Here is a 25,236-nt window from a genome sequence, read left to right as displayed (position 1 = left end):
CTTGGAGGGAGGGGGCTAAGGCTGGCGTAGAGCAAGCACATTGCAAGTCCGCCCGCAGTCTCCCGAGGGCAGCACTGGGCGACGAACTTTCTTCGGCGTCCAAATCAACGTCCTATCGCCCGTCTGCAGCGCGGGTGCTGTGAAGTTGCCCCCGGAGGAAGCGGACAGCTGCGCGGCGGGCCCGAGAGTCCTTTGCTCCCGCGGGGCTGGGGGAGAAGGAAGCCTGAACTTCGGATCCGCTCCCGGCTCTCAGCTTTAATCCACGCCCGGGCGTGAATCGATTCTGCCCTCCCCTCCGCGCGGCTGTCTTGGCGGCGCCTTTCCTTCAGGCCGGGCTCGCCACTCCGCCTCGGGAGAGAAGCCCCGACGGCCCCAACGATCGAGTTCCAAAGCAGCGCCCCCCTCCCTCCGTCCCCGCGTTGACAGGCAGCGAAAGCACAGCCCTCCCTCTTGTACGTACACACATACAGTACGCCTAGCCCCAAAGAAGGCACGCCAGGAGCAGGGGAAGGAGCCAGCGGCGTCGGTGCAGAAATAAGGTGGACGCGCGGCTTCCCGCACAGGCATCATGTGGGTCTGTTGGTAAGAGGGGTGGGGGGACCGATCCCCGCTCCTCCGCCCTGCTCCCCCCCTCGGCACGCGCAGCGGCACCCGCTCAGACAAGGAAGAGGAGACGAGGCAGCCCCAGAGGCCGCGGGAATAATCAGATAATTGATTGTGAAAAAGGAAAGCAGAAGAAGAAATATTTCCTGGCAAGATGGCCGACTTGGAGGCTGTGCTCGCTGATGTGAGCTACTTGATGGCTATGGAGAAAAGTAAATCTACTCCGGCAGCTCGAGCCAGTAAGAAGATCATCCTACCTGAGCCGAGGTGAGTCGGGGGCAGGTGTGGGGGCCCAGCGTGAGACGCCGTGGAGTTGGCCCGGGTTCCCTGTCTGTGCGTGTGAGTGCGCGGGCGCGTGTATGAATGTCCATCTGTCTGAGAGCGCTCTTGAAATTAACCGGGCCAGCTTCCCTCGCCTCTTCTAAAAGGAGTGTAGTCCTCAGAGAGAAGGATGGGAGAAGGACTAGCTTCTTTAAGTGGCATCTTTCTTGTTACATGTTTTGGGTTACTACCGTGGGCAATAAGAAAGGGTGTCACGTGTCCCCATTCTTCATTAGGCCCAATTTGGGGGGCATTATTTCTCCTGTTTCTTGCAACAGCGGTCTCCACGTCCACATTCATAGAGGAAGAAGCCTCATCTACTGCTGTTTTCCTTATCTGCACGTCACAGTCCCCCCCCCACCTTTGTTTCTCGTGTATGTGTAACAAGCGGTTATTAATCTCTGCAGAGGCAGGCTCTATAAACTATATGATGATTTTCTGAGCCATCCGGCATCTGCCCCACTGTGTGCTCTGAAGAGAATGCATTATGGCTGTAGCTATGCTCAGATATCATAACCACTTGCATATGTTTTTGCTATACTCTGTAAAGGGAATGGACCCTTGTCACTTGTTCACAATAATCTCTTCCAACACTTAAATACAAAAGCTTAGATCTCTATTTCTTCAGCGCTGTGGATTGGTAATGGGATTGCAAGCCACACTCAGGTATTCATGGCCTGTGTTGTTACCCTAAACTTAAATGGGAATTAGAGCTGCACAAACAACATTGCAATCCTGTACAAATCCTTTGCAAGGTCACCAAGGTGCAGTTTTTCTCAAAACAGATAAGGAGGAATGCATTTGGTAGAAGATCTGCCTCATGTAAGGATTTCGTTGTCAAGTGACACCAAAATGGGCTTGGCACAGTAAATCTGAGGGCCACAATTTAGTTTGGCCAACCCTTAACTTGCTTCCCAGCAGCTGTAACCAAGGGCAACTGGGTTGGGCCTGACAGGCATCCTGCACCGAGAACACATGGGGAAGTGCAGGCTGCCTTCTATTCTCCCTCTTACTCCTCCTTCCCCTGCCAACCTCCATGTGACATCTGGCCTATTCTGCTCTACTCCATTTCATCCAATAACCTTGGGTTTTCTCAACTGAGACCGAAGGCTACTCAGACAGAGCTTCCCTCCACTCCCCTACCATTGAGGGGTAGATGAATGGATGGTCTCTGAAATAGAGCAAAAAGCACCCTTTGGAGGAAAAAAAAATGGCAGCTGCTCTTTTAGAAGATGAAGCAGATGTGTTACCATGGCAATACTTGAAAGACCCAGCGGCCTTTGTGCTCTTCACATGCTGCTGGTTTCAATATGGAAGTGCCCACTTGGGAACTTTAGGTGCCGTTCCACAGTCTTAGAGGGAAAGAATCTTAAAGCAGGGAGAGCCAAACAGCCTTTATGCTCTTCCTCAACTCAGATAGTAACTATTGCCTGGCAACCCCTCTTGGCTAAGTCACAGCCATACAGAATATTTTAACAGGAATTGCAGAATTAAATTACATTTATCCTCATTTAAGTCTCTCAACTCTCTTTCTGTACTTAAACTTTGTCCTAACAGTATTACTAGTGGTATGTTCCCACTTAACCATTCTCTTCTAGACTCATTAGCAAGGTCTTCAATTTCCTCAGCTGTGTAACCACCTTGATGTGGAAACATGGGAGATAGAGATGATCTTGACTGTAGATCTAAACACAGAAAGATTTTCCTTTTAGGATGTTCTAAAAAAATTAAAGGCCAAACTGCTTATCAATGAAGCAAGGCCCCCAAAAAAGATTAGGGGATGAAGAAGGTTACAGAGAAGTTTTGTTACAGTCAGAATCGGAGCTCTACTGGAGAGACAAAAATTCCTATCAGATGGAATAACAAGGGGATTAAGGGATGTATTTTAAATGTCTTCTGGAATTAGATAGTAGAAACACATTAGACAGGTAGGCCTAGGATATAATTCAGCCTGAATCACAAAGCGTATTTGTAGAATGGTTTTGTGCATATTTTATTTTCCTTTGGGCAGTCATGGATAGGGCATAACATGTCAGAAACTGTTTTCACATTTAACCAGTCCTTATATGCCTAGATTGTCTTTGTAGATCAGAAGGTGTGCTGAATATTTGTCCCCTGTATTGATTTTTGTGATTGCTTTGCTTGATATGATCTTGGCATAGGAGACCAGTACCATTCAGAGATGACAGTGTCACATTTCTGAAGGCCACAGTGCTAATTCTCAGACACTTAGATATATGTGATTTATGGGAACCGCTGGCAGTGTGGACCCTGCACCCACTCTTTTCATAAACATTTCTTCATGGACAGTTGACCCAATAACTACCTGTTGCTTTTTCTTTGTTTGTTTGGTCTACATTGTGCAATATGAGAATTGTTATTGTTTTAATTGTGACAATTGGGATGCCTCTTTTACATTGTTTTATACTGTTGTACAGCACCAAGAATCTTGGGATTGGGCAGTATATATGTTTTTGTAAACAAACAGTCACTTCAAAAACACTGCTGGATTTTGGGTCAGAACTGGTTTTTAAAGTTATAATTTCAGAAGATATAATGTCAAGTGGACAGAGATAATTACTGCAGTTATACAATTAATGTTCAGTATAACATTAATAAAGATTGACCAAACCAGGCAAAGTATATTGAGCTTTTTTTATGATATGAAAAAAGTATAAATCTTTGAGCTTAATGCCAAAATCTCTACTGTATTGTTATTTATAAATACTAAAAAAAGGAAAAAACTACTAAAAACAGTATATATAAGTATTTGATTTCTGAATTCCCCTTTCTTTGTACTCTAACCAATTTACAGTATTTATAAACAAACTCAGAAACCATATTCTTAAGTATTTGTATTTGTCTTGCTGTGTGATATAGTATTATCGGAAGCCATTCTTTCTTATATTTAGTAAAACTTCTATAATGTATATATATGGTTAATTCGCCACTGCTGTGTATTCTTCAAGTTAAGTTCCCAATGAGATATCTTTGGTACTATGTCTTTTTTCCAGTGTTGTACAGAGTTTGTCCTCACAGCCTTGAGCATATTTCTTAATAAATTATGGTATTTTTCATTGGTGTGTTCTGGGATTATATCTAGTAAAAAGAATTGTGGTTTAATTTCAGATTTGTTTTCTGAGATTCTCTGAATGATGCTGTGCATATTTTTCCAATACTTTGAAGTGGGGGGTTGCATGTCCACCACATGAGGTATTGGGGCAGAACTTCTGTTCTCCTGATCTGGGGTAGAAATTCTGCCTGATATTGGAATAATAGGTGGAGGACAAAGAGGAACCCCAGGAAAGCTGCACAGAGTACATGATGTTCATTAGTGTGATATAAATTATATTTTTTGCCTGTGTATTTTTGTTATACTTGCTCTTGATGTTCTTGAGAAGATTTGAAGGCAGAATTTATCAATGTAACCACCTGTTGCAGAGGCTCCCAAACTTTCTCAGTTCATGGTACCCTTAGTGTCTCAGTAATTTCTCCACGTCACCCCTAGGCTTGTAGTTTGCGTGGCATCTGACAGATATTGAGTGCTATCCAGAAGTGCCTTGGGGCACAGTGGTGGACAGTTTGGGAACCATGGACCTGTGGAGTTGGTTTAGAGCAAGATACAGTGACTTGGCCACAGCTACACAGTGAAATTTGTAACTGATTATTGAATATAAGCTTCCCACCATCCAGTCTCACTATGGCTTCGAAATCACACTGGCCCTAGATATTAAAAATTTGGACAAGGAAACCTCCATAATAATTGCAAGAGATAATGTTCAGAACTGTTCAGAATCATATTGTTCTCTTGAGAGAGCAAACTTAAAATTTCACAGATTACGTTGAATCCTACTTTATTCCAAGCAGCAAAAAATCATGCAAATAGTCCCCCTTGAGCTATTAGTCTGGGCCTAGTCTGGTACGCTTTTCACTACAGCTCTTTTGCCAACTGTATATCCTACTGATGTGCTTGCTACAACTCCCGCTATAGGGCATCCTCACTAGGAATCATAGGAACTATAGTCCAACATGTATGAAGAGTGGATAAGGTTGGGCTATATCAGATAGTGCAGCATTGGCACAGAGGCCTTTCATAATTCTAATTATGGAACAGTTTCATCCGCTTTCAGTAGATTCTGATATTCTGCAGTTCCTGCCTCAGCAGCATTGTATCTGTCCCTTCAAGTGTTGTTCTCACATCACTTCCGCCCAGAATCAAAGAAGAACTGTCTCTATTGCAGCTTTCAGGAAATGGTACCTCCTCTGGTTTTAAACCAGTAGGATCGTCTACAACAGAAGCAATTGCGACACAGAACAAGAGTTGTAGCAATCTAGGTCCTGTTATCTGTAGTAGCCACTTGATCAGTATCTGGCAGGTGGTACACAGAGGCTAGAAATGTGTCCCTACCAACATGGGTATAGCATTTTTGAGGGCAGAATTTAGCATTGGGTGGGGAAAGAGAAGATTACAAAAGGAATAATAAATGTTTTCTTCTCTTTGTTACTGCGATAGAGCATGTTGTTCTTTTCCTGTTAAGGGAAGCAGGCTATTTTCTATGCATTAATTTCCTTTTTCTGTGATTAGCCTCAAACATTGCAGTGTTTTGAACCCCGAAAATGACAAATGAATTTGTGTGACCTCCTTGAATAAAATCATCAATTTCAGTGGGGTTGGGCAATAAATAAATAAATCATTTTTAAGAAATATAGCAAATGATAGCACTTTATAAAATAAAACCATTTTATTGGAAATAATTTACAACCTTATTTTTGATAAGAAGGATGAGTTTGAAATTTGGTTTTTATTTTTGAGACACCCATTTTCATTTCTTGTAGCACATTTATTTTGGATCAATATTTGATGTTTATTGCACCAACTTTAGAAAATCCTGACTTTGCTGTTAATTTGTGCAGGCAGAGCAAGACTAAGTTTGGACTAAGTTTTAGGTATGCATGCCATGAGGCTTGCACACCCAAAATTAGACCCCTGTCAAAACTACCTCCAGGTTTTGCTGGTGTGGTTGTTATGATGTTGGGTCAAAATGAGGGAGGTCCAGGTTCAAGTCTGTTCTTAGCCTTGGAAACTCATTGGATGACTTTGGACCAATTACTCTCCCTTACTGCACTTTACCTTACAGGGGTGGTGTTGTGGGGACATAGTGAAAGGAAATGCCCATGTAAGCCACTTGGGGTTCTTGGAGGAAAGGTAAGATATAAATTTAACAAACAAAAAAATCCTGCCAGCGTGTCCTGGCAGAGCAGGAGCAAATTTTGACAGTGATCCAGTTTTGCATGTACAACGCAGAGAATGTGCAAAGCTGGAGCCCTATCAAGGTATACTTGTGTTTTCCTTTCCACCTGTTTGGCCAGGGGACTGCTGGCTCACCCAGGCAGAGCAGGAGCAAATTCTAACAGTGATTCAGATTCAAGTGTGCAAGCTTAGAGGATATACAGAGCTGGCAACTTGTCAGAACTTGCTCCAGATTTGCTTGGACAAGCTGGCTGCCACCTTGCCTAGATAGAATAGAAACACGTTCTGATAAGATCAATCTTTGGATGTGCAAACCAGTGTACTTGCAAAGCTAGTGACAAAGCAATAGCAAAATCTGACAACAATCCTGGTTTGCATGCACAAGTCTCAGGAAAGTTGCACACCCCTTCCATGAGGTACAACCTACACTTTCAGAACCTCTGAGTTAATGATCCAGTACTGAGGGTAAACTCAGTGTTTTTAGTCTTCCAGTCCACAAGAATATTTTTAAAAACATAAAATACCCAGGGTTACTTGCAATTAATTTCCTATTTCCTCCATAATGGCCTATATGTAAGTAAAAGCATTTTCAACATTTAGCTGATTATTTTTAGTAGTAACTACCTCTCATTAAGTGCCTGTACTAGAAAAATTCAAGGGAACTAACATTCTCGATAGCCCTTGCTGTGCTTTAGAGCCTTATTTTACTAAGACAAAATTGAGGCAAGAGTCAATACTATGACCAGGTTCCTAAAACTTTTGCAATTACTGTAAAACCTTACCAGTAAATGCTCACCTTTTCTATGTCACCAATTATCATTGAAAGAACCAGAACTGGTCTTCCAACTAATGTGCTACTACTAGCCTACAGTGCTGGGTTTTCTCCTCAGCATGTTTTTTTGTTAAGAGTTTATGGTTCCAATAATCTTCCTTAAAACTTTCCTTTTCTAGTTGTCTAGACCAGCTGGCTAGGGAATTCTGGGAGTTGAAGTCCACATATCTTAAAGTTGCTGAGGTTGAGAAACACTGGTTTAGAGTGTGCTTTGGTTCACCTAAGGCAGTTAGGCAAGCTACTTTCTGTGTTCCAGCTGGATTTATTGAGCGCAGAGCAGCTGTCTAGAAACTAAGATGGTTTAGCTTCTGCACATAATGGGAGTAAGTATTGTACATTCACTGTCTGACTGGGGCATCACAAACATCATTAGTTAAGGCATGTTAAGTTTATGTTAAGTTGTGGATTATAGGTGTTAGGAATGCTGCCTTGGCAGATTTGTGATGGGTTAGGATATGTTGTACCTTCTAAGATGGATATGGTCTTTTCATTAAAAAAAACCTTCCATTTAACACAGTTTCAGGTTAAACATAATTCCCAAAGATAAAAAGTCTTGAAATCAAGTAGTTTTGGAGTAAACATGGGTAGGTGACATTGTTGAAACTATTGAGGAATTTCTAAATAAATGTACTTAAGATTGAGGTAGGAGGATGCTAATACATATTTTCTCATTTTTTAAAATAAAAAATGAGTGCTCACACAGTTCAGAAATCCAGCTGTTCTCCGTGAGGGAAATAAATTTGCACCACAGAAGTGGATATTTACAGAGGAAATAAGGCCTTGGATCATCTCAAAAAGATGGCACAAGTTTAAAAATAGAGTTCCAGTTATTTGTAATACATTAACTCAACATGTCTAGCTAGTTCAGAAACTATTATAGTATTTTCCAAGTTGCCAGCTTAAAGTCTTGCCAACTCATCATTGAGATTAATCAGTGTACCTTCGTACCTTGAAATTTCTGGTTCATTCTCAGACCAAGGATACTCTTTTCCAATATCATGTTTAACAGTTTACATCTTCCTTAGTTATTTCTTTTGGTAAACCACCTAGAAAAATGAACAGTCACCATGCTTAAGCCAGGTGGATTCAGAACAGTTCTCTCAAGATTCTCTGGCACTGCTTCATTAGTAGAACGTGTCCCCATTTTGCTCTTATGCATTTGAAAGAGGAGGTCCTAAATGTTTTATTTTGTTGAAAATGAATCTCTCAGATCTAGATGCCATTCTAGAAATGCCAGTTTTTCTTTACAGTAAATATCTACTGACTAACTGCTGGAAGGGTGTGACAGAGTGCTTGGGAACAGGCATTTGTATGCTGTCAGTGCCTCCTTAACTGAGACATATATTTTCCTGGGATTGCACAGCTACTGTGTACACCCAAGAAAAGGCACAACTACTTTAAGGAGGCATCTACAAATAATGCATGTACATCCATGTCCAATCCAGAACACCTTTTCATCTTCAAATCGGAAGAATAGCACATCCCTACTGCAACTGTACCTGCTAGGAACAGGGACTAACCTTATAATCTTTCTTTTTTATGGCTCCAGTTATCTCAAGAGAAGAACAGCATTCTTTTTTAAAGGACAAGCAGAATGGCTAGTGCAGGAGTGGTCAAATATTTTCTGTTGAAAATAATGCTTTAAAGAAGTCTTTCTTAGTCTGGTGTTCTTTAAATGTTTTAGGCTCAAGCATATTGGCTGGATGACAGTTGTCAAATACATTTGGAGAAGGCTCTTACAGAAAACAACGAGCACACACTAGTCTGTTGTAGAAAGAGACTTCCAGTATCATAAATACTAAATTTACTAGTCTTTAAGGTGCTTGTGGGAAAAATGTCTGAAGAGAATACACCAAGCTAGAGAGGCGTTTCATAATTAACTTCCCTTGTGTGCCTTCTCTTGGCAGCATCCGCAGTGTTATGCAGAAATACTTGGAGGATCGGGGTGAAGTGACCTTTGACAAGATATTTTCTCAAAAGATTGGTAAGTATCAGAGCCTTTGCATGGGCTATAGGTTCAGCTAGATACACTGACTAGAAGAAGGAAATTTCAGTGGAATAGGAAATCTGCAGAGCTGGTATGAAAGCTGCTTACTCAGTGGCTGCATTTGCTTGACACGATGAACTGTAAATTACCCAAGCACATTTTTAGCTTAGCATATTATATGAACTGTATGATTACCTTATGGTTCAGTGTGTTTGTGTTTGCATAACAATTGAACTATATACTGATTAACGAACTACAAAGTCTAAGACTGAATCAGCAGATGGCATTATATTATACGATATATGAAGCAAGTTATCACCTCAAGCTATAAAGTGGTTTTGTTCTGGCATAACATATTGTGTGAACACAACCATTTGCTAACCATGATTTCAGGTTTAGAATGTTCTGCAAACACAGCCTGAATTGTGCAATCCCAGCTTGATTAAGTTGCCTTGGATAAACACGTTAGGCAAACACAACACAACCAATATATTGTTTATCTCTCCTCTTAGAGTTCCAGCTTTTGACCTTCAATCTATCAATCAATCTAGCTATGCATGTTTTTATTCAATTTTTATTCCATGGTTTCCATTCAACGGAATTTTCATGGTAACAGACATTTAGCAGACCAAAATAAGAGGTGAAAGTGAAACTCATAATGCAAATTGAAAAAAGTTTCTATGCTTTGAGTCAAGGAAAAGATATAATCTTAGGGGGTTTTTTAAAGTCACTGCTGCAGTTTGGGGCAACCCTTCCTTCCACAGTGGCCACTTTCATTTATATCTGGATTTAGCAAGTCTCTAGCCAGACCTACCCTGATGCCCCTTTCTGTGAGGATTATGACTTCCATTGTCTTGATGGAAATGGTGGGGCTGTCCCAAGGTGACTACTTGCAAAGGAGGCCAATGGTTTTGTATCTTGGAAGTTGTATAGCAGAAAGGATTTTGGATGGTAGGATGTATCACATCATAGTGCTGCAAAAAGGGACAAATGCTGCACCAGGCAAAATAGTGTTGCCTAACTGAAGAGAAATCCAGTCTGGTAATATTGCCTTCTGTACTGATGCTGTACAGTCCTTCAAGATGATCTTAAAGTCTCTATTAAAAAGAGAAAAAAAATGGAGAAGAGAATAAATTGCTGAGGTTGGCAAAGAAACTTGATTCCTCTTGTCCTCATTGCAATGGTGTCTGTTTCCTCTTCCATTAGTTTGGAAGAGTGCTTGCTTCACATGATAAATATTGGTGGTGTTTGCATGACATGTTTATCTGTGTTAACGATCATTTACTTAGTTAAGTAACCCAATTTTCTGGGTTCTCATGGCAGTCAAAATTTGCATGACACACTAGGCTAGTTTGCAGCATGTCAAGTCATGCACATTCAGCTGTTGGAAGAGAAAAGCATTTGAAGTATCTGGGTTGGAAGGACATGAAAATGCCTTCCCTCTTGGAATTCCACATCTGTAAACTATACAGCATAACCTTTATAGGTTCCTGTGCTTTTAAGAGTTGCACAGCAAGCAGAATGGTTCTCCCTGCAGATTTTCTCATCACTGCAGTCAACAGAAAATCTGCACTGGAGGAATTTAGCTTCTGTAGTTCTTAAAGATGCAAGAACCTTTAGGAATCAAAACCGTCCACCTATTCTTTCAGAATGTCTGTACCATCAACAGCTGTGTGAGAAGTAAACATTTCAGAAGGTGAAGCTTTGGTGCCTCTATAGAAAGAGCGATGGGGACAATTTATCTATTGAATTTCTGTTTGTCTTTTGTCGAAGACAGTGGATCCTGCCAAGAACAAGGGGGAGGGTGAAACCATTACACCCAGTATTTCTGTCCTTTTGGAAAAAAAGGAATGATCTATTTGCTCCAGCTATAAAAAGATTGTAATTTACATAAAATAAAGTATCATAAAAGGTGCAGAAAACACAAATTTGGGAGAGAGTAGTGACTATTGGTCAAGGACTTGCTGGGTGATACTGGACTGTCGCCCACGTTGAGCCAGGCACAGCACATAACACTGTTTCCCCTTTCCGTTATTACACCCCGCCCCAACAGGAAATGCTCTTGCTTCCTCCCACACCCACGGCCATTTGTGGTTTCCGCATGATATATCCCAATTTTGCCTATTCTCTGTCTCCTGGTTCTGTTGCTTTCTCAATAGTCTTTTAACCTCAGCTCTCTCCCTTTGCATTTGGGGGAAGTGTAGGCTGACGTTAATACTGGGAGCTGTTTAGCCACAAACTGAGGTTGAAATTGATCAGCATACATTGAGTGAGCAGGGGAGGGAACAAGAGGGGAAGCGGTGCATGTTATGCTTGAGAAATTAGTAACTGGTGCAGGGATTAGTACTTTTTAAATGTCCCTTTTCAGTTGCTCTCTTCCTAGCACTGGCAGGGATGAGACTCCTGGATTAGTATTTTAGGATTGCTGAGGTTGGCTTCCACACAGCACACGAGGCAAAACTGTAGCTTACTGGTTTGTGGCTCAATGGCTATGTTTGCACAACACATCCATAGTTAATAGAGCCATGAGCTCTATTCTCAGTACACTCCATGTTCTGATTTCATATGACATGCTGAGCCATCCACTAATTGTATGGATTGGGTTTATATACAGTAGCAGGCTCGGCTAGCTAGCTTCTTGTTCAGTATTTTATGTGAACCCAACCTGTATAGATAGTTAATAGTTTAGAGTGATGTGTGATGTGTGAACACAAGTAGTTGGGTTAATTCAGAGAATATTAAGTAAACCATCCATGGATTAGGATGACTCACCCATTCCAACATTTCCAAAAATGTGCACATTGGTGCAATTACATATGTTGGGAATTACATATATTGGGGTGACTGAGAATCTTCATCGACATGTTGGGAAGCTATAATCAATCACTTATTGTGATTGATAAGTAACTTTCCATCATGTTGCTATATGTACATGCTTTTGATTATAGGAATCTTAGAATATTTGTGACTTATGACTAACAGTTGCAGAGGGACCAACGAACTTGAGAAATGTAATTGTCTTTTTTACTGGTGTTCTGTACATTTAACAGGCATTTGACCTGCAAAAATTAACCATGAGAATCTTTTCCTGGCATAAATATCAAATAATTGAGGAAAGAAAGAAAGAAAATAAAACAGGCAAACCTAATGACATCTTATGATTTTCAATGGTTTTTATTGTAGCCTATAAAACTGAAATTATATGCCTTTTATAGGAATAAAAATATTAAGATGTTTCTTGTTAGAAATCTCAGAATCCATCTTTTTTTCTTGGGACTAGATGTCTGTGGTTTTGGGTTTTGTCTAAACAGAGGCTCTTTGCCACTGGCAGCAATCATCAGATGAAGTTTTCTTTAGCGGGCTGATGCATGATATTTAAAAAGTTCCGAATTCATTAATTTCTTCCTCTTACGTTGCTGTTAAAAGGCTAGTATTGTACTACTAATAGTAAAGCTACTAGACCTGGCTTGCAAAAATCTGAATGGCTGCAAAATGACAAGATAGTGATAGGGTATAATCCAGATTTTTGAAGTCCTGTTCTGGTAACTGTAAAAATTGCTGCTGGTTTACAGGAAATGATTATACATTTTCATAGAAGATATGAAAATATATTGACAGGGATAAACAATGGCAGGTTAGATGAAGTCTCTTTATTTGGAGGCAGTATATCAATACCTTTGTAAACATGTGGATAGAAATCACTATCATGCATGTTGTGGGATTGTCAAGTTGTACTATTGTAGGGTTGTCAAGTTACAACCCAGGACATTGAGTTCATATCTCATGCCAATCCAAACTTTCCCAAACTTAATATTCCCAAACTTAATATTTTACTAAGAATAGAATCTTACCGTTGTGCTTTGTAAACCATAGTTTATGTTTTAGTTTGTGCAAATACAGCCAGTTGTAGCTTAGTCAAAAAATCATAGTAAAATGAGCAATGGCTTCACAGAGTATATTCGTTTTAAAAGAACTGCTGAGGAAATAGGAATCAAGGCAACTGTAGTTTCTGCCCTATGCTTCCCATGGCATGATTGCCTGCTGTTGGCCTAAACCTTTTATTCCAATATGGCAGTTAAATGGATGGGAGAAGAGAAGTTGCTGGCCCATTGTAGCTTTTACTTTCTGAATCTTGGCAATCCTAGCAGATGTTGACTATTGAATAGCTTGTGGCTGCCATAATTTGGAAGCAAGTTGTGAGACTAGAGGACCTTCTGTTCCATCCAGCAATAGAAGATCCATGCTTTTAAGGCAATATGGCAATTGTAGCTTGTTTTATAACCATTTTTCAGCATTATCCTATACTGTATATTCGATCAGTTTCCCCCTGCGTGTATTAAGGGTATAAAGGTGGCATATGAGTCCTTGACCTTCTAGAAATGCTAAATGAGACGAGCAGAGGGAGTTGACTATGTAGAGGGAGTTAGTGGCATATAAGTTTCATATTGCTGACTTTCTGTGTATTTTAGGGTTCCTCCTATTCCGAGATTTCTGCTTGAATCAGGTAGAGGAAGCCAAACCACTGGTGGAATTCTATGAAGAGGTGAGGCATAACTGTGGACAAAAGTATTCTAGTGTTTAAACACTGTTGCCTTCTTTAGCTTAGCACACAAAGGATTCATTACCCTTTGAAATGGATAGAGAGGTTGGAGACTGTTAGACCAAACTGTTCTTGAGATGAGGAGGGGATAAGCATTAAGAATGAAATCAAGGTGAAAAGTGTTCCAAAAAGGGTTGACAACTCTGCTGGTGGAATAGACTTTCCTATCCTTATGCAGCCCCCCTTCATATTTCCCAAGTCTGCTCCTGAAGCTTGGAGGAACCTAGATTTGGAAGTGTGGGTAGAGAGGTAGTAGAAGCCCACTTGCAAATTACTGAACGGAGCCCCTTGCTTTGATTCTTTTTATAGCACAGAATCTTGCTTTTAGACTTCAGCTTCCTAGCAAGCAACCCAGAGATTTCAAGTCCCTTTTACATTTTTGAGGTAATTAGGAGATGAAGTGGCCTTCCTTCTCCAATAAGTGGAGTCTTGTTCATGTAGCAGGTAAAGGACCCAAAGAATACTGTATCATGAACCTCCAGCTGCTTTATCTCCCAGTTTAGTTAGAATTATAAATATACAGGAGGATTGGCAGAGCCTAATAGCATTGTCAGAGTTGTTATACTCTCAGCAGAAAAGTGGGATATAAATCATAAAATTCTGGAAAGTCGTGTTGGTTGGAGAATATGAGGCAGAAAAGTAAAAATTACATTTATTTTATGTGTGTGTGTGTCTAATTTAAGGGGTTGGTGGTGTGTTAACTGGGAATATTTGTGGTTATAGTCCAACATATGTAGATAACACCAGTTTGGGAAAAGCTGACATGATTCACTTGTCTTAATTAAAAATAAAAATATATCAAAAGCAAGGAAGAGAAGAAATATTCGTTACTTTTCAGTGCACTGTTGAATTTCTTAACTTTATCTGTAACTGCAGTTCTTGTCCTTTTGCCTTTCTATAATTAATGCTTCCATGCTGTTTTTGTCATCGCTACCATCCCTGTTGTAATCTGCACCTTCCACTCAAAGAAAATAAGCTAAGAAAATGAATTTTGATGGCTCAGTTCTTAAGCTGAGCTTTGGAATTCTTCAGATTCAGACCATGGTATCTGTGGATGTGGCATTATCTGCTGGGCCTTGAATCTTTTGTGGGAAAAAGCACGTTATCTTGCGTATCCAATATTATCGTGCCTGTTCTCTCCAGATCAAAAAGTATGAGAAGTTGGATTCTGATGAGGATCGAGCAATTAAGAGCCGCCAGATCTTTGACATGTACATCATGAAGGAACTGTTGTCCTGCTCTCACGTGAGTGCTTCGGACACTTGCTGCCATGTGAGAGAGTCTGAAAAGGCCCTTGGGAATTGGCGGAAAGGCCGCTTCATAATCACCTTGAACGAGATCCTTGAAAATGTAAGGCTCCCCAGACTAAGTGGGAGGAGCTAGTCTACCAGTATGATACCCTCTCACAGGCAAAATACTTTCTGTGGGTCACTGAATGGCACACACAGTTCTCTTGGAACGGCCTATCCCAGCTCTTAACCTTTCTCTGTGACCTTTCTTTCCTCTGCTGCTAACAAGCAGTGGCTCTTTTCCTGTTCAGGGCTGACCTTGTTATTAGTGAACCGCAGGCAGCCACCTAGATAGTCCCTTTTGAAGTGCAGTGTTCTTGCAGCGGCAGACAGGCAGTTCTTTCTCTTTACTTAGGATAGCTAATTCTGCAGCCTCTTCCTGTTTGTATCAGGTATACCATAACAAATAATATGGAATTGTCTGTTTCCTGTTCTCACTGCGCCAGATTGACTGTTTGCAGAGGGAGTAGGGGGATGCATTGTGTGATGAGGTCACATCCCATTGTGCACTATATTGGATATAGGAGGAAGATTCATGGAGTAGTGATCTCTTCTAATATCTAGCTCAGTTATGAGTATCAGATTCCTAGTGTTGAAATCAGACAAGAATAAACAATTGATGAATGGAATTATTGCTGCTAGTGAGAGCAGTTTCAGAGATCAGAAGGTAAGCATTGCAGGGATGCTTATCTTCCTCCCCGGAGGTCCCATAACTCATGGGTAGAACACCAATTTTGTGTTCAGGAACTCTCGAGATCAATTCCTGGCAACTCCAGTTAAGAGAGTCAAGTAGTTGCTGATGAGGAAGACTCTCTAAGACTTTGAAGAGTTTTGGCCGCCACTGCAAAGTAAGCAATACTGGGCTAGAAGGATAAATAATCTAATCTGGTATAAGGCACCTTCCTGTATAGATGGATGGGTGAGCAGTAAGATGTTCTCAGGAATGGAAACAAAGGGGAGAGCTAGCAACATAGCAGGAGAATTTTATGTAGGCAGTCTGCGGACAAGATGGGCTAAATGCAGGGGCCCACAGAGTGAAGCAGAGGAAGTAGAAGTGGATTCCAAGCTGCAGGACTGAGTGTAGGATAAAGGGGTAGTGCTTGTACATTGGCCTGATTCCAGTTCTGCTTCTTGTACTGCCAGTTGTTAAGCCTAGTCCAAACACTGTGCCCTAGTCCTTCCTATTTCTCCATAACCAGGTTCTTTGGGAAAATGATTTGGCTCTTACTTTCCTTACCAAAACTGTACTAAGCAACTAGGTTGGAACTGAATATCAACACACACACACACACACACACCTGCCCCACCAGGTTTTTGCCCATCCTGACCTGGTATCTTAAGTGCACTAAATTGATGGTCGCCTGTGCATTAGACTCACTTGTTTTTCCGTATCCTTTACAGCCCTTCTCAAAAACAGCCACAGAGTATGTGCAGACCCGTTTGAGCAAAAAGCAAGTGCTGCCTGACCTGTTCCAAGTAAGTCCCTTTTCCACAGAGGAGGCCTCTGAGCTCATACAAACTATCATTTGCCCCTGAAATAAGCATGTTAGCATTCCTGGGACAAACTGCTGAGTGAGACAGATCTGTGCAGCATGAACAGTATTTCACTGCATCTGATTCTTCCCAGTCTGAACCATAGCTTGTGAAGTGCTTTTCCTAATATTGTCACATCTAAAGAAACTTGGCACCAGTAGGGCCCATCTTTTCTACACCTCTTGCTGCCAGTGTTCTTGCATTCCCCTGGCCAGGGATGTTAACATCTCCTACAGCTGGAGCTATCCAGAAGAGAGACAGGACAAGTGAGTGAAATGGATAATAGATAGGCTGTTGGTGTTTAAGTCTGCCTCCTCTTTTGCCAGCCGTACATTGAAGAGATCTGCCAACATCTGCGTGGGTCTGTCTTCCAGAAGTTCATTGAGAGGTGAGTGCTGAGGAGTATAAACTCTCTTTATAGCTGGCATTAAAAAGATGCTGTGAACCTTCTTTGATTTTCAGCCTGATGGCTGTGATTTTTCTGAAGAACTGTTCCCCCCCCCCCCAGCATTTAGCTAGCCACCTTCAGTGCCAGCTCAGCGTATTTACATGGCCCTCACTGAGCTTTTTTGATGTTTGTTCTGAGTATCTCCCTTTAGAAACTTTCTGTGGAGCTTTTTAAAAGTAATATTTCTGTAAACTTCGAGAGTTCCTTAAGTCAGCTGGTTTTCTTGTATAGGAGCGTGCTGTTGGGCTACATAAGGACCCACACACAGAATTTGCTATTGGTATATAGCAGCTTTCCCCTGAGGCTCCCGGTATGTCTTGGATTGCAGTCCTGTTATCTCCAGGTAGCATGGGTCTGTTGCTTGTTGTTTTAAAAGAGCCCTTGTCAGAAGGGGATTGAGGGAGAGAGCCCCCTAGTTAACCTTAGGAGCCTTTTCCAGAGGGAAATTATTGGGGAATTCCCTTATGATAAATCTAAAAAGTAATATAGAGAAATCAGTATCCCTCTCATTCATTGCAGAGTGGCTGGGGCATTTTCTTGTACAAAGACATGATGGTATCTTTTAAAGTCTGCAGATCTGCATAGGAATGAGATCCTATAAATAACAGTGAAACTTCCTTCAGAATAAATAACTATAAAGCCATTCTGTGATTTTCTGTGTACGTATATAAAAAGACTTGTGTAATGCAGTCAGTTTTTTTTTCCTGAGAAAAGTGGCATTGTTTATTTGAAGCATAGATGGAATATATGTACTTGTACAGTACGTTTTATTTTTTTCTCTTCCCTTCATTTATTTGTTTATTTAAAAGTTATATGAACATCATTTTAGGTTAGACTCCCCTAAATAGTAAACAAGAAAATGTAAAAACCACAAAACATATAAAAACTTTGATAAATTCACATTAACTGTTAAAACAGATGCTACCATATATACAGTAGTCCTAGTAGAAGCACAACATGGTTATGGATCAAGATAAACAGGTATGTTTTTAGAGCCCAGTTGAAGGTTTACGATGATGGAGTCAGGGGCCATCATCCAGAATGCCTTATCTCTTGTGCCTTCAGATGTAATGCCAGAGTAGATTCATTGGCATGGATAAAGCTGGTATTTTTGATAACCTATACTTAACAATCCAGAGCTTTAAAGCCAATAGCAACATTTTAAATGTGTGACAATACTGGTGCAGTATAGATGTTACTTAACAATAGAAACATTCATTCTCTACAGATAAAATCACAGTTGTGGTGCACTGGTAAAAAGGATTGTTGGCCACCCCTGCTACCTAAATTTTCCAGTTGCAATGCAGTCTAAGAACGTTCATCACCAAATGTGGTTTTTCATGGAGAATGTGACCCAGTACTTAAAGGAGGCCTTCAATACCCAAAGAGTTTGTCCATAAAACAAATTGCCATCAAGTCTGTCTCAGAGGACCTTTGAAAGTTCCAACTCTTTTAAATCAGGCTCTATGACAAAAACATCCTTTAATAATTAAAAAGACTCTATTGGACAACATTCTACAAATGCAATGATGGCTGAGATTTCAGGAACAGCATGAAGACCAAATATGCATTTTTACTATTTTCTGTTTGTATTTTTTTCAAGTCTCCTGATATTCACATTCTAACTATTGATGTGACGTTTCATTTATTTAAAATATTAGTCATAATTTACTTCCTGTAGATCACATCTTTCCTAATTCATTACAGAAACTCAAGATTCAAAGTGTACTCTGTCATATATGTTGGGAGAGTTATAATTTGAGGCAAGAACATGTTTGACATGGCAGTCATGCCATCTTGAGCAACACCCAACAAATTTGTCTTAGTCTGAGCATTAACTTTCCCTCAAGACTTGAGCCCTGTACTCAAGACCACCTCCTTCTGCTTAGGCAGGGAGGCAAATGGGATAATGCAGGCAGTCAAAACTGGCTGATCGTTGGACTGATCAAAGAGATAGTCTTTATAGACTCAAACTGTTTCTACTACTTAAGCTGCTGGTATACAAGATAGCCAGGTAGACACATCTGGAAGAGATGAACACCCCCCCCCACTTCATCCAGTCAGATTCAGTGATGCAAGCCAGGTTGGCATGCTGTTCCATAGTTTGATAGAGATAATGCCTCATTTCCCATTAACCAATCTGGCATTCATTAACTGCACCTGGATACTAGAGGTAAGCATCCAAGGTCACTGTAGCTATGGGGAAATGACATTAAAATGTCTGAATTGTTGCCTTTTCAGCTCCCATTGCTATAACACCCTCTGCTTGTACTGCCTTTATAATGCCTCCTATACTCTTTCATCTCTGGCATACTGGAATGAAAATTTCTGTAAATAGAGATTTTAGCTAAAGGATTCTCTGACAATAGTGATGCACTGATTGGGGACTGAAGTCAACTGCAAGAGAAATTGTTTATATTTCTGAGTTCTGTCTTATTATTCCTCCTGTTCTGTTTTAGTGACAAATTCACACGCTTCTGCCAGTGGAAAAATGTGGAGCTGAACATTCACGTGAGTGTCTAGTGTTGTGGAGGGCATTTTTGAGGTTGTGATAAAGACCGTCATGAGACAGTGGCCACTTTATTATAGCATGCAGAATGTACAGGATTTGCAGAGCACTCACAATGCAATGAGAAAGGAGATCCCAGCCCTAAGAAGCTCACAGTTTTTGTAGCTAAAAAAAGATTGTCTGTTATTCATTTGGTAAATGAACTAGAGCACTGTGAGTGTTTATGAAATGAATCCAGTCTCATGCTCAATATCCTAAAACAGGAACAGAAAATCCTTTGCTTTGGAGATGCTGGACTTACAACTCCCACTGTTCTGGATAATGCTAGCTGGTATCTACGAACATCTAAGGAGTTACAGGTTACCAGTTCCTGTTTCAAGATATGAGTTTAGCCTACCCAGTGACACCTCTTCAGAATTAAAAGACTCACAAGCAGCTGTGACCAAAAATTAGGGAAGTATGTGTTGAAGGCAGTTCAGATCTAGTAATAATAAGCCTAGGGATACAAAGGTGCTTGCACAGTGCTACGGAAACAAGATTATGCTCATTTCAAGTTAACATTCTTGTTTTGCTCTCTGTTCCTTTTCCCCTATTTTTTTTAATCCTTTGCTGTTTATGGGATCTAGCTGACCATGAATGACTTCAGTGTCCATAGGATCATCGGACGTGGTGGATTTGGCGAGGTCTACGGCTGCCGGAAAGCAGACACGGGCAAAATGTAATATGTGGGATTGTCTTGTCATGCTGTGGTGAGAATTGTAGGAGAGCAAGTCAAGAATGATGGACAAAGGTTCAGACCCACTAACTGGCAGTTCCCACTTCCTTTTTGATGTAATACCTTAATCGGTGCTAGCAATATATGCAGAGCGTCACTTGATGTATAAACTATCCAAACAAGTTCAGATGGAGATCCTTCAGACCTTTTTCCCCCCAGTCTATGCTCTCCATCCATTAGCCACCCAATACTTCCTTTCAGGTTGAATGACGATAAAGAGAATTGTGTAGGACAAGAGAAATGTGCTGTCTTCTCAAATATAAATGTGTATATTGCTAGGCTTAAAGTGAACAATAGTTGCCTTCTGTTGTGTTGGCTTGCAGGACTCAAGAAAGCATTTTGTCCTCCTCACAGTAACTCTTGCCTTGGTCACCTCTGTCTATTGCAATGCACTCTTATGTGGTGCTGTCCTAGACGATGCCTCAGAAGCTGCAGCTGGTCTAAAATGCAGCAACTCAAATAGTTAAGGGCACATCTCAATCTGCCCATTTTTCCTGAAATCCATATGGCCCCAACCCTCCAGGGTTTTGCAGCAGGCCTCAGGCAGATACGTCATGAATGTTGTTCCTTCTTATAGTTGGGTTTTATTCAGATTGATTTCTTACATTGTTCCTCAGTGGGAAAAAAGTAAATTGATGATGATGTTATATATATTTTAAATCTTATTTACGGAATAGGATATATAAACCGCTCAGTGTCTGGAGCAGCATAGAAGCCCAGAATAAATAAAATCAATATCACTAATTTAAGAAAATTCCAGCTTCCTTTAAAACCTTTACATTTTCTCTACAATGCATCCCTTGTGGAGTTGATCATGTGCTTCTTTATTGCTGCCTTGGAAAATGTCCCTCCTCTAAACAACTTAATTCAGTTACTGTCCTGCCAGGCCAAATATAATGCAGAAAAAAAACTGACTGCTTTCCCTCCCCTCCACATCCTGAGCAGGAGCCAGCTGGAAAATTACCGGACAGTTTTCCAGTTGTTGGCAAGCTGGACTGTTATTGTTTAGGGTTGTTATGGAGATAAAAGGAAAGCTTAGAAAACATAGGATAATGTAGGGCAGTGTTTCTCAAGCTTGGCCACTTTAAGATGTGTGGACTTCAACTCCCAGGATTCTCCAGCCAGCCATGCTGGCTGGGGAATTCTGGGAGTTGAAGTCCACACATCTTAAAGTGGCGAGGGTTGAGAAACACAGATGTAGGGACATCTGTGATCAGAGAAAATGTATTTGCTTGCTTGCTGGCTGGCTTGCTTGCTTATCAAATTTATATTTATCCAATTTAGAATGTGTTTTCATTCACATCTGAAGTTCCTAAAGGGGAGGACATGTCTTTATTCAGAAAGAGCATGATAAGGCTATAGTCAGCTTCATTGGAAGAAGTGCTGTCGCATGGTTATGTTTGGAGGGGCATCTGCAGGGATGATTTCATGGATAGGAGCACTGTCAGATACTCTTGGCAAAAATGTAACCCTGAGATCATTCTGCTTCTGACCTCTTCTGTTTCTTGATAGGTACGCCATGAAGTGTCTTGATAAGAAGCGTATTAAGATGAAGCAGGGGGAGACGCTGGCTCTGAACGAACGCATCATGCTGTCTCTTGTCAGCACCGGGGTGAGCTTGGCTACTCTGTGAGGAATGGGGGGGGGAGTGAAGAGAATGCACAAGCTCTGAACCTACACTATACAAGTCACTGGTGGGCAGAGAAGAGGAAGGAAGAGAAATCTAAAAACATACAAGTGACAGCTGAGGGACCTGAAATCAAAGCTGGCATGGGTGTGGTAGATATTTCGATGAACCCACCCATCATGGAGAGGGAAGAAGATACTTGCAGGCGGCAGCGTTGAGTATGTGACTGGGAGTGTAACAGGGATAGGATGCGTGGATGCAGAAATGCCTGTGCAGGAAAGAGTAAGAGGTGCGGTGTAGCATGTCTAAAAGCTAGAGGAGGGCACGAGTTGTGTGTGGAGGATGCTAAGAGAGAGGAAGACAGGCAGGGCGGTTTCTTAGCGTGTAAGAAACTCAGGAGGAGATGGAAACTGTTGCAAGTGTTCACAGTAGGTTGTGAGAAAGCAAGGAAGGTGTGTAGACATTGGTGCAAGGCACTCTGCAGAAATGGTGGAATGGGGATGTATGGTCAATGCAAGAGGCGGCAGCAGTTTGTGAGGCACGGGACTGAGTGATTTATTACACAGCTCATTTTCACAAGATTGTCAAATGCAGGTATGTGTGTGTAGTTGTATGAGTCGGGTAGGAAATGTGTACACAGGATGTATTAGCGATTGTAGAATGTGCAGCAAAGATTCCAGAGGTGAACTGTGTGTGAGAATAAGCCAAAATGCATCGATCAGTATACAGTATGTGCATGCATACCGTTTCTTTATTGTTTTTTCTGTTGTAACTTTGTTCTTTGGATCCCTGCCAGGATTGCCCCTTCATCGTGTGCATGTCATATGCCTTCCAAACACCCGACAAGCTCAGCTTCATCCTGGACCTCATGAATGGTGAGAGCCAGGATCCTGCCTCTAAGAGCCCCTTCTTCTCTGCCATCCTCATGTGCTTTCCTAAAGGATTCCTCCACCCCTTGCTGTGTCTTGTTCCATCACATAGTTCTTTCCTCTCCTCCTTGCAGGGGGTGATCTACATTATCACCTCTCCCAGCATGGGGTCTTCTCGGAGACTGAGATGCGTTTCTATGCAGCAGAGATCATCCTGGGTCTGGAACATATGCACAATCGCTTTGTGGTTTATCGTGACCTCAAGGTGAGCACATCCCTTTCTTCTAGCCAGCCCCATTGCTGTATAATGGTCCAGCAGAGCCACCATCACCATTACTGAGCCACCATTTCTTTCAGAAGGAAAGTCAATTGCTGGTGTTCAGGTATGGGGTTTCAATATCGCATTCCTCTCTGCAGATGAAAGATAGTTTTCTCAATGCATTCGGATTTCTTGCTAAGTGGATCTTCCATTTCTTGCCTAAGAGCCAACATCATGTGTCTGAGGTGTTTTGATCAGAGAACCCTAAAATCAAGCTCTGTCGTCTCCTTTAGAAAATGGAAATTTGATTAAAGTTTGAATTATTTCATTGAAGAAATTAAAACAATATTCTAATACCTTGACATTCCCTAGTGACCCACATTCCTGTTCTAAGTATTTTGGAATTATTAAAATATTTGACGTCCACTCTTCGAATCATAACTACTGCTTCATATTGAATTAGGATGGGATCGTGTTTTGTTGCTTGTTTTGTATATTATAACTTTATTATATTCCTCTGTAAACCTAACCTATCCACTGCAGAGCTGAATTTGGAAAATGCTTCTTCAGTTCTCCTGCAGAGATTTATCTTTATTTGGTTGACTCTAGAGTGCTGTTGCGGAGGCTCAGGCCACAGTAAAATAGAGAAGTTCACTAGGCTGGACTTGCATGTCCTCTTTCATCACCATTTCTGCAGTAGCACTCTGGAGTCCAAGAAATAAGAATAAAGCACTCCTTTTGTTAAACGCTACTCTGTCCCTACAGCCAGCCAACATCTTGCTAGATGAGTTTGGTCATGTCCGCATCTCAGATTTGGGACTTGCCTGTGACTTCTCCAAGAAGAAGCCTCATGCCAGTGTGTGAGTATCTGAAAGACATCTTTTTTTGCCCAGGAACTCTACATACAACTAATTTATAACAAATAAATATGGGAACATGCTTCTCTCCCCACCCCACTTCTTCCTCAGCTTCTTTAGTTATTGTGCCCTCCAGATGCTTTAGAATTCAGTGTCCATCACCTTCATTCAGGATGCTCAGTGACAAGGGTTAGTTCAAAATATCTGGAAAATTTGAAACACTTTGCCTCACTTCCTCTAAATCAATTTACATGCTCATACTTACCTGCGATAGGGAGTGATATCATTCCAAGATGCTTCTAGCTGAGTTTGTCCATCATGTATACATTGCATAATGGCTATATACATAGAAACTAAAAACATGGATCAACATATTGCAGCATTCCAATCTCCTGACTTGGAATCTGCCTTTTGCATTTTCTGCCTATAGATGATTAGGTAAAGGGATGTTCTCAGAGTGTTAGTGGTTAAACCTTTGTGAAAAGTCTTTATTCACCAGCTGATGTAATTAATTATTTTGGTATTGGTATGTGGGCAATTTTAGCCCACATACCAATACCAAAATAATTAATTACATTGGCTGGTGAATAAAGACCTTTTCACACAGGTTTAACCACCAAACTCATCACACAGGTTTAACCACCAAACTCATCTAGCCACTTCCATTAAGTATTTATTAGAAACACACTCCCACAGATCATAATTATAATTTTAAAATGTAATGCAAGGAGGAATTAGTAATTGCTTCCATTTATAAACCAAATAAGTTTCAAGAAGTGCAGTGCAAATCTCTGATGCACAAGTAAGTTAAATTCTGTTTTCCTTTGACACATCCTGCTAAGGGTCTCTAGCCTGATGCTCTGCTTCTTCTGATTCTTGGTTTGGTCCTCCCTGCAGTGGCACACACGGGTACATGGCACCAGAGGTTTTGCAGAAAGGTGTGGCCTATGATAGCAGTGCTGATTGGTTCTCTTTAGGCTGCATGCTCTTCAAACTACTGAGGGGGTAAGTGGCCAAATACGTTGGGAAAGTCCAGTATGTGGAAGCATTATCAGTGAGATGAGATGTAATTGGCAGGAGAAACTAATGGGAGTAGTTGGCACTGCAAGAGAGTAGGAAGGAGAAATGTCCTGAAATTGCCTTTGACATTCTCCTTGTTCTTGTCACAGGCATAGCCCTTTTAGACAGCACAAGACTAAAGACAAACATGAGATTGATCGCATGACTCTCACTATGGTAAGTTACTTTTGTTTGTTAAACTCAGTAAGGGGTAAGCCTTGATACCAGTCTTCCCATCTTTGAACTGTGCATCTCTCACTCCTTTTCTTCTACAAAAATGATCTCTACCCCCTCTATTAAACCAGTCCTCACCTCGAAGGGTATATTGGAATCCTTGCAGAGGTCAACAACTGGATTCCCCCACTGCTTATATTGTGTGCCTACTTGATAACTTCATGTGAATTTGAACCTCTGTCC

General features: G+C 41.1%; 1 protein-coding gene across 2 annotated transcripts in view; it reads left to right on the top strand.

The window, feature by feature from the left end:
* Positions 1–316: 316 nt before the first annotated feature.
* The window catches only part of GRK2 (G protein-coupled receptor kinase 2), a 37,220-nt gene continuing 12,300 nt past the window's right edge, over positions 317–25,236 (top strand). Inside the window, exons 1-14 of one of the 2 annotated variants that reach the window (XM_063289042.1) lie at positions 317–870; positions 8,915–8,991; positions 13,464–13,537; positions 14,738–14,944; positions 16,285–16,359; positions 16,743–16,804; positions 19,324–19,375; positions 20,000–20,091; positions 21,661–21,760; positions 22,572–22,650; positions 22,779–22,909; positions 23,669–23,763; positions 24,658–24,765; positions 24,930–24,996. In XM_063289042.1, the coding sequence (XP_063145112.1) occupies positions 758–870; positions 8,915–8,991; positions 13,464–13,537; positions 14,738–14,944; positions 16,285–16,359; positions 16,743–16,804; positions 19,324–19,375; positions 20,000–20,091; positions 21,661–21,760; positions 22,572–22,650; positions 22,779–22,909; positions 23,669–23,763; positions 24,658–24,765; positions 24,930–24,996 (1,332 nt within the window). In that variant the 5' untranslated portion in view covers positions 317–757. The remainder of the gene's footprint in view (positions 871–8,914; positions 8,992–13,463; positions 13,538–14,737; positions 14,945–16,284; positions 16,360–16,742; positions 16,805–19,323; positions 19,376–19,999; positions 20,092–21,660; positions 21,761–22,571; positions 22,651–22,778; positions 22,910–23,668; positions 23,764–24,657; positions 24,766–24,929; positions 24,997–25,236) is intronic. The other variant, XM_063289043.1, reaches the window with a different exon arrangement.

The sequence above is a fragment of the Candoia aspera genome, chromosome 1 (genome assembly GCF_035149785.1).
Source record: "Candoia aspera isolate rCanAsp1 chromosome 1, rCanAsp1.hap2, whole genome shotgun sequence".
Taxonomy (NCBI): domain Eukaryota; kingdom Metazoa; phylum Chordata; class Lepidosauria; order Squamata; family Boidae; genus Candoia; species Candoia aspera.
Note: the sequence above shows the minus strand (reverse complement) of the source record. Positions and strands in the feature narration are given on the sequence as shown.